Genomic DNA, 9,272 nt, shown 5'->3' on the forward strand with positions numbered 1-9,272 from the left:
GCACTAAATGCTCATTGTAATATACCAAGTTGTGGAATGATCTTCCTAATCGGGTTGTTGAATCAGTAGAACTTCAAAAGTTCAAAGTTGGAGCAAATGCTTTTTTGTTGACCAGGCGGACATGAGTCTTTTTATAGTTTATATATGACATATTTGTTTTTGACGTTGTTAGTAGTTTGTATATGACATATCTGTTATGACGTTGTTACTTTTTTTAGAATGATTTATTGTTAATTTGTTCTCTTCAGTTATTTATTTCCTTATTTCCTTTCCTCACTGGGCTATTTTTCCCTATTGGAGCCCCTGGGCTTATAGCATCTTGCTTTTCCAATTAGGGTTGTAGCTTGGATAGTAATAATAATAATAATAATAATAATAATAATAAAACAGTATTGCAGGGAAGGCAATTTCTTCTCCGGGCGCTTATTTTCAAAGTACAAACCCGTGTTGCCGAACTCAACTAATCTAGTTAATTCAACCCAGTGCACACAAACTTCGCCAGTGAACCTTTCCACACGTTTGGGCTAGGTCCCTTTGCATGTCAGTGCGTAATTACCCTTTTATATCACGGATCTTCCTTATCGACAGTGATTTCAACAAGCATTTCGTAAAATATATCGCTTAAAAGTAAGATATGAAATGTTTCTCAGCTGATTCCACCTAACGCGTCAGGAATGTGATCGATGTGTTTAATCAGTTAGACTTTCCCATACTAAGAATTTAAACATATGCGTGTATGATATTTTTCGTGGATGAATAGAATAAAGTGATCGAGTTGCAAGTAACGTCGTGATATAAATGTTCCTGTTCTAAACGTCGATGCCTTTTTTTGCAGATGGCGGCAAGCGTCATTGGTCGTCGCGTGGAGGAGTTAACAACGCCAGCTTTCGTGGTAGACTACGATAAGGTTGAAACCAACTGTAATATGATGTTACAAACTTGCACAACTATGGGAGTGAAGTTGCGTGCCCAAACTAAGACACACAAGACCATGTTTGTATTTAATTTGTTCTTTATAGTCTATAGATAAATACGTGTTTTTACTGAAATTCCTTAATAACTGAGACATATCTGTTTTGACGCTGTTACTGTATTTAGAATGATATATTGTTAATTTATTCTCATCATTTATTTATTTCCTTATTTCCTTTCCTCACTGGGCTATTTTTCCCTTTGGAGCCCTTGGACTTATAGCATCTTGCTTTTCCAACTAGGGTTGTAGCTTGTATGTAAATATTTTTTGTCCAATAAACATTATCATTATTATTATTAAAACTCAATACAATTCATTAATTCTAACAATCATCATCATCATCTCTTCCTACGGCTATTGACGCAAAGGACCTCGGTTAGATTTCACCAGTCGTCTCTATCCTGAGCTTTTAATTCAATATTTCTCCATTTATCATCTCCTACTTCGAGCTTCACAGTACTTAGCCTTGTAGGTCTGGGTCTTCCAACTCATCTAGTGCCTTGTGGAGCAGCCTTTACAGGAAAAGACAAAACTTCCCCTACTATTTTACTTGAAATAAATAGGTTTTCAGATAACACTGTACATTTGGGTAAACTACTCACCTACCGTATCTGAAGTCCCTCTATAAATGTAATTTCCCTCTCTCTCTCTCTCTCTCCAGCAAATACATCTGCTTTTATGATGCAACATAAAAATTACAGTAAAACATGAGAATGCAACATAGCACATTTTTATGTATCCAATCTGAATTAGATACAAAATTCATTATGGTAAAACATGAACTCTTAAAAACATATATCCACTAATTGGAGAAATGGTTTCGGCTAAATATTTGCTACTATAGCTTGGTATCAGTAAATAATGATCGTGGGGCCTAAAATGTCTAGATATTTCCTATCTATAGGGAGGGGTAATATATCTCATAAGATTTATTCAAGTTATTGATATTTTCATTATCATTTCGGCAGTATTAACTCCAGTCTCCAGTTTTTTTTTTTCTATCAATATTTACTGCATGACCCGAAAGATGTTGATGTTGATTGCCTATACTTGTCTATCCAATTTTGTCTTTACTAGTTAGTAATTTTTTTTTTCATTACATTTGTGTCAATAAATTAATGTTAAATATTTATCCTGACGACTATTAATTCAAGTGAATTTCTGAATTAAAATATTCTTCATTTATTTGATAATCATTCGTTACGAATGATAATAAGGTATGAATAACCATGTACAGATTATTTAAATTTCTCTTCAATTTTGACTTATACAGCAACGATGAAGGTAATTTACTTTGATAAAATAGGTAAACAAAGTTTAAATTGACATTATAGAGGGAAATTCGGAAGAACATCGTTTATATTAATAATGTTCTTACTTTCTAATCCCAAGTCGTTACTTCCAGAGAGGGAGCAGAGCTTCAAACAGGAGGAACGAAGAGAGGCCTCGTGACGTCGACATTAGACGAATCCGAATTCTATGCCGACCACGGCTTCGACGACATTCTCTACGGATACCCACTTATTCCCTTCCATATGCCAAGAGTAACGGTTTTAACCAAGTTAGTATCAATGAATATCATACATTAACCATGTCTACTTGTTCTACTGAGACAGTATCAAAGTTCGGTTATATAATTTATGAACATAAACTCTTTAATGTTGCATTGACTGGGAATAAAACTTAAGTTTCTTATGGCATTGTCTTCCATATTTCTCCTATAGTCCATTTCTTTTAGCGAGTCATATTTGCAACGACTCGCAGCGGTGCCCTTTTAGCTCGGAATAGTTTCCTGGTCGCTGATTGGTTAGAATTATCTTGTCCAACCAATCAGCGATCAGGAAACTTTTCCGAGCTAGAAGGGCACCGCTGCGAGTCGGTGCAAATATGACTCGCTAAAGGAAATGGACTATAGTGCATTTTAGGTGTCCCGTAAGCATATTATTGAAGTCTAGTATTTGGTTGTTCTGGGATTAAATTTGAGCCAGTCACAGAGCGAGCTTGCTCACCAGAGGTAAGTACTGCCAGTTTTTAATACTGATCCATGCAGATGGCGTGCGCAGCACATTCACTTGTCAGAACCGAGAAGCAATACTTTCCGAGCTCACTCTATGATTAGCGCTAATTTCATCTCGGATTAAACCCTTACAGACTTCATTAAAATATTTCCTGTCAATCTCTAATTGCATCTATATTTTAGTCCCCTGATTCCACTTCCCGTTACCTATCTTACTGTCCAACCTCTTTTAACTTTTACTTTATTGTCCAGCAGTAGGGTTTACCCCATGTTGCATGATGACATTAAATGGCCTTCTCGGTCATAGCGCTAGACCATATGGGCCAAATTCATAGACTTAAAATCTAGTTGGGCCTAAAGAAACTGAATCAACTGACCAGGAATTCCCTTTCCTTAACTGACTACACCTGTTTGGTCTGGGTTAATCAGGGTAATATACCTGGAGAAGTACTGTATCCGCAGATCTTCGCAACTGACTTGGGGAAATAGGTAAACACTCAGAATAACACCAAAAATTGCAACTTTACTTGTGGGAAACATGTTTCTAAAATAGTTTCAGAACCCTAGATTGTGAGCACTCCCCTCTACTACTGCAGAGGACAGCACAAAGGCAATTGTCACTTCAAAATAGAAGGCAAAACCAAACATAATTTTAAATCTTCAAGCTTTTCAAGATTATTACGAATTCAACTCATAAAATTTTGACTCGTCTCAAAGTTACAGTTCTGTTTTTATTGATCAAAGGAGACTGGAAAAGTTCCACGTGATGGTCGATTCGAGGTTAGCAGTGCAGACGTTGTTGGAAACCCCACCCCCTTCCTCTAAGACGTGGTCAGTCTTCTTAAAAGTCGACTGTGGCAATGGAAGAGGTATGGATATATCCTAGTTTATTATTTTTTTTAATTAGTGGCTTTAGCTATTGCTGGTGTTAGAATAACAATGAAAACATTTCTGATATTAGACTTGGTAGCACTTCTCCAACAGCTGGCGTCTGGTGGGAAGATGAGGAAGACATAGACTTAGCCCTGAGTCTGTGTTCAGATCCAACCAGGATCACTTTCCAAGGGGTTTATGTACACTGTGGTAACACCTATCATGCAGATGACCCGAAAGATGTTGATGCTCTCAGAGATGAAAATATTGGTGAGGATAAATAATGACAATGTTCATGAAATCTTTCTCTAATTCTAATACTGTATGAATATACCTAAACAATCATAGAACCCTTGTTAGTAAACTAGAAAAAAAAAGTCATCTTCAATAGGAACCATATTTTGTATATATTTAGAGCGCCTGCTTAAATTCGTGGAAAAGGCCAAGAAGCGCGGAGTGATCTGCCCTACCGTGGGAATTGGTTCGACACCCTCCTGTAGAAGGCCAGCAGACACAATGAAGAAACTGAACGAGTTGCATCCGGGGAACTACGCCTTTCTAGGTGAGAATGAAATTGTCTTTCTGTTGGTTCAGATATTGTAAATAATTAAGATACCGTCTCAATTAAGAATTTTTAAATAAACGTTAATATGTAGCTATTTAAAAGCCAGTCGTAACCTTAAAGGATTGGTTAGGTAGGACAGTGAAACAGAGGTTCTTGTTCCATATAGTGTTACAAGACCTTTAGAATAGAGATCTCTTCTTTAGGTCCAAGTCTTAAGAGATCATCTTGCTTCTTTAAATTATACATGAAATTTAATTCTAATTTAAACAGTACAAATTGAAAGCTTAAAGTAACCTGAGTAACTCCGATCTGCACTGATTTTAAAAACCTAGTTTATATAAATATAAAGATAAGAGGAAGAATCAGTCTTGTGAAAATAATTTTTTTTTAAATCATGTTACCAGTTGGCTGTTCTGCTGTACAGTATATCTATTAAAAAAAAAAAAATATTCTCCAGAAGACACATTGAGGTGGTTTAAATACCTGTCTCTGGTCGGTAAATGGAAAGGTGACTGATAGTGAAAGATGGCAGTGAAAAAATGGGAGAAACTGGGAGCATGTAAGAAATTTCCAAGTCAGGCAATACAGGGAAAGAAGAAATCTCTAAACAGTAGTCTGAGGATCGATCATATCTACAGAGCAGACAATAAAAAGCAGCAAGCTACAAAGGGTTGAGGATGCTCAGGCTCTATATGAAAGCAAAAACAGGAATATCTGACAAATAAAAAAAAATAAAAGTTATTTTTATTTTACCTAGCTATATGATCTTGGGTCCTTTAACAGGAGTGACTTCAAATAAGCTGGGATGCCCGATAAAACTTAATGAGGTAATTATACGCCTAACCACTGATGTATGGCAGAGAAGCCCCACCTATCAGTCAGTCAGTAAGACTATCCCTTTGACCATTATGCCAAGGACTTGCAGGGTGGTTGAAATGGGAAGTGTAATTTAAAGACATAGGTTTGTTTAGTTAAGAAAAATAAATATCACTTAAAATTTGTGATTTGTTCCTAATTAATACAAACCATTATTCTTTAATAGGAAGCACACCCTTAAGAGGAAGGAAATCCCCGTAAATCAAATTCTACAATGTTCAACTTTCCCGGGAATTGTCTGAGTGCCCGGTCCTGTACAGAAGCAAAGGTGGCGACTCCTGCAAACCTGTTAACTTCATGTGCATGAAAATGAGAAGGAAGATTAGTGGCTGCGGAGAAGTGACGCTACAGACTCCACTGAAGGGATCACTGATGGAGATGCTAAAGAGGAAGTATGTCAAAGAAGACATTGTTGCTACTAAGCCAGAGGTTCTCGTTTGAACAAGAATGGAAGCGCTATCTCTCTCAGCCTACTGATGCGATCATCTGCGGCCTAGGTACATCCTCATCTGCTTGGGTGGGAAACTAGACTTTTCATGATTTACAACTATCATATTACAATAATATAATAGTCGTCAATCTCGATTCTCAAGCAACTGCCTCTCAGAAGAGACCAGGACAAGCCAGTTGTCTAGATACCTCAACACATGTATCCTGTTCGAGTTGGTCCAAGCTAAGACCAGAGTGAACACTTGCGTGTATCATTGGGGAAGGGTGGGGAGTCTAAAGTCTAAAACTTAAGGCTTTGAATTGGTACGCTACTTCCTTAAGGACAAATCAAAGGTAATTTCTGTTGGCTCTGGTAAACTTCTTTACTGGGATGAGCCGACTGTAAGGCCCTAAAGAGCCATCTTGAATTACTTCATGCACATTCTTCTCGTCCACCACTTTCCCCTCTACCACCAAGGCCAGTGCTTTCAATGATTTTGGAGGGTAACGACGGAACGCCATTGGAGTACAAGTGAATGGAGGTTAAAGACCTTTGAAGGGTAGATGTTATTTGATCCAAACGAATTATACCACTCAATGCTTTGTGCTATGTTACTGCCACATTGCCCAATAGAATTATAGGCAAAAGAGGATGAAGAAGAATTAGAAGAAGAGGTGGAGAACACACGCTTCTTGCCAGCCGCCTTCTGGGACAAGGTCTTGGGGGTCAACAATGATGCTCCCACACAGCAAAAGACCACTTGGGCCTTTTCAATAGCAGTAAAGACCACATCAACAAATGCCACGCCTGCTTGTGCTTCTAAAGGTGTAACAGGAGACATTTAGATACAAGGAAGGCCTCAGAAGTTCTGAGGGCAAACAACACTCTTATAAGCTTTTCCATCGATGGAGCATCAGCGATGCATAAGGAAGGTCCAGGTCATTATCATCAGTCTTTACGGCCATAAGAGCCCCTTGAGGAAAAGGCAGAGGAGTATTATGTTTACTAAGGGAAGTTGATACTCTTTCATGAGGATTGTCCTGAAGCTGAGCTGAGGTATTCTCCCCACATCATTCTTCCAGAGGACCCAGCCTTAGAGGAACCTAAGGGAGACACAACAGCTCAAGCAGTGCCAAAAAAAAAGAAGGAACTCCAAAGTTTCTTCTGCATTAGTTTAGTCTTTTCATTCTTAGTACTTGCACATGTCACAAGGGGATGACCGTGAACAGTCAGCAGCCTACAAAACACACAGATGATGGGGATCAAAGGCAGGCTTCAACATAAATATGCCATACTTTTTACCAGGTTTACTTATACACAGTTGCATAGTTGCAAACTTTCTCTGAAAAGAGAAAGTAAAAGATTAATACACCTAAAATCAAAAGTACTAGTCTTGCAGATTGACGGGTGGGCCAGGCTTTCATACCACCTGTTAATAGTTACCTTGTTAAATTTTAACAGCCTTTACAGCTTTGCTGAAGTCCTACTCCTATGAAAGAATGATGGTTTTATTTGTTTAAGAACAAAACGTTACTCAGGCCGAGAGAGAAGGTGGAAAATAAGCAGCATCCAAGGATAAGAAAACAATACCAAACAAATAAACAAAACTTACATACATTAACATACTTCTTACTTGAGATATGTTGCCCCAAGATTTTAATCTATAAAATATGTATAATTTTCTTTACACTTGCTTTTTGCAGACGTCCAACAGTCAACATTAGGCTCATGCTCCCTCGAGGACATTGCTTGTTGCGTTGCTACAAGAATCATTGGCCATTACCCAAGAAGAAATCAAGTAAGGAATGATGACTGTAAATAATAGACAATATGTGCATGTCTGTTATTGAAATTTAAAAGCAATTCTATTGAAATGTCTATCATTTTATCTATCTGGCTTTTTTTTTACGTTGAAAGATGCTGATTGATTGTGGCTTCACTGGGCTTACGAAACAGGGAGAAGGGAAGATGCCCTCAGGTTATTGCGTCATCAGGGATCACCCTAACCTCAAGTAAGTCAACCAAGCCAATTGTGTCCAGGGATGAACTCTTAATTATTTTCAAGTCAAAGTTCTCTCTGGGCAGGGTGACATAACATTTAAATAATTTATAAGAAATCTCTAGTTAGAAGTTATAAAAGGACATATTTGAAATCGATACCCAACAGATTAGGGCTTGACTTTATTGTAAAGCACAAGGAAGTGAAAATAGTATAGTAGGATTAAACTGGGGGCAAACCCACCTGTTAGAATATTATAAAAAAAAAATTCTCCTATGAAATTTCTTATAGATAATCTTGAAATAATATAGCTACTTAGATTATTTTGGATTCAATTCTAATGAACTTGCTTCACTTTACACCTTATCACCATTTACTTTCTCTCTGGCAGACTTTGCAGTATGACCCAAGAAATTGGCTTCGTCGAGACGGTGGAGGGAAAGTTAGACTATGCCAAGTACCCAGTCGGCTCCTTGCTTTTCTTGCTTCCCTGGCACGTAAGTAGCAATCGTAGTAACTACTGAGTGGATAAAAGTAATGATTATAAAATAGTATAAAGTCTGAGTTTTCAATGCTAATAAAGGGTAATGATGATTTATGCATGAGGGCGGAATGGCCACTCAGCAGAGACAACTTTCTAAAGGAAGCGGGAAACAGGACGCCGAGGCTTTAACTTCTTCGGGGCTCTCGACATCACCCAGTGGGCCCCGCCATATTCCATGCTCTCTTTTCGTAAAATTTATTACAATAATATTCCAAAAGAAGTACACAATCCATAGTTTTCACATTTAATACTAAAAGAGAAAAGAAGTTACATAGCCCCCTGCTCTTGCAGGGTCCCTAGGCTTAAGCCTGGTCAGCCTTATGGGTAATGCAGCCTGGGTGGGAAAGGAGGTAAAGTGAAAACTAAAAAGTGCGTGGAATGATTTGTGATAATCCTTTTCCTTTTTCAGCAATTACTGATTCTTGAAACATAAATGTACATGTATACATACTACTTAAGCCCTGTCCACACGATAGAGCATGCCCGATGGGCAAACAGTGATACCACACCACAATAGTTAGTAAGAATGAGGGTTAATGACGTCAGAAGCGGGAAAACCACAGACAGGGATCTGGCATCATACAGTGTTGCCAGATCCCTCCCATTATTTTTCCCGCTTCTGACGTCATCAACCCTCATTTTCACTAACTATTGTGGCCTGGAGTCACTGTTTGCCTGTCGGGCATGCTCGATCGTGTGGACAGGGCTTTAGAAGATACTGCTACCAGTGCTCCTCACATAGTGTATGGTTGGTGTGTCTTTGCAGCATCCATTCAACTCCTAACTAAAACTTTTATTCTTCGGCTTCATCTCTGTTCCTTTCCCTTTCCTTCATCATGTTTTCATGGACCCAATGCTTAAATTTATTACATTACCTTATTTACATATATAGATGTATACAAACACACGTAAACTTGGACACAGGATTCCTGGTACACCTCGCTTTGAGGAAGTACACCTGCCGCACCCTTACAGCGCGGGGAGTTCATGCTTTT

General features: G+C 38.2%; 1 protein-coding gene across 1 annotated transcript in view; it reads left to right on the top strand.

The window, feature by feature from the left end:
* Positions 1-450: 450 nt before the first annotated feature.
* Positions 451-9,272, top strand: part of LOC137658377 (D-serine dehydratase-like) — an 11,065-nt gene continuing 2,243 nt past the window's right edge. The window contains exons 1-9 of the mRNA XM_068393050.1: positions 451-627; positions 836-993; positions 2,379-2,534; positions 3,735-3,859; positions 3,975-4,133; positions 4,279-4,425; positions 7,438-7,532; positions 7,652-7,746; positions 8,125-8,230. Coding sequence (XP_068249151.1) covers positions 836-993; positions 2,379-2,534; positions 3,735-3,859; positions 3,975-4,133; positions 4,279-4,425; positions 7,438-7,532; positions 7,652-7,746; positions 8,125-8,230 — 1,041 coding nt within the window. The 5' untranslated portion in view covers positions 451-627. The remainder of the gene's footprint in view (positions 628-835; positions 994-2,378; positions 2,535-3,734; positions 3,860-3,974; positions 4,134-4,278; positions 4,426-7,437; positions 7,533-7,651; positions 7,747-8,124; positions 8,231-9,272) is intronic.

This window comes from Palaemon carinicauda, chromosome 19 (genome assembly GCF_036898095.1).
Source record: "Palaemon carinicauda isolate YSFRI2023 chromosome 19, ASM3689809v2, whole genome shotgun sequence".
Classification (NCBI taxonomy): Eukaryota; Metazoa; Arthropoda; class Malacostraca; order Decapoda; family Palaemonidae; genus Palaemon; species Palaemon carinicauda.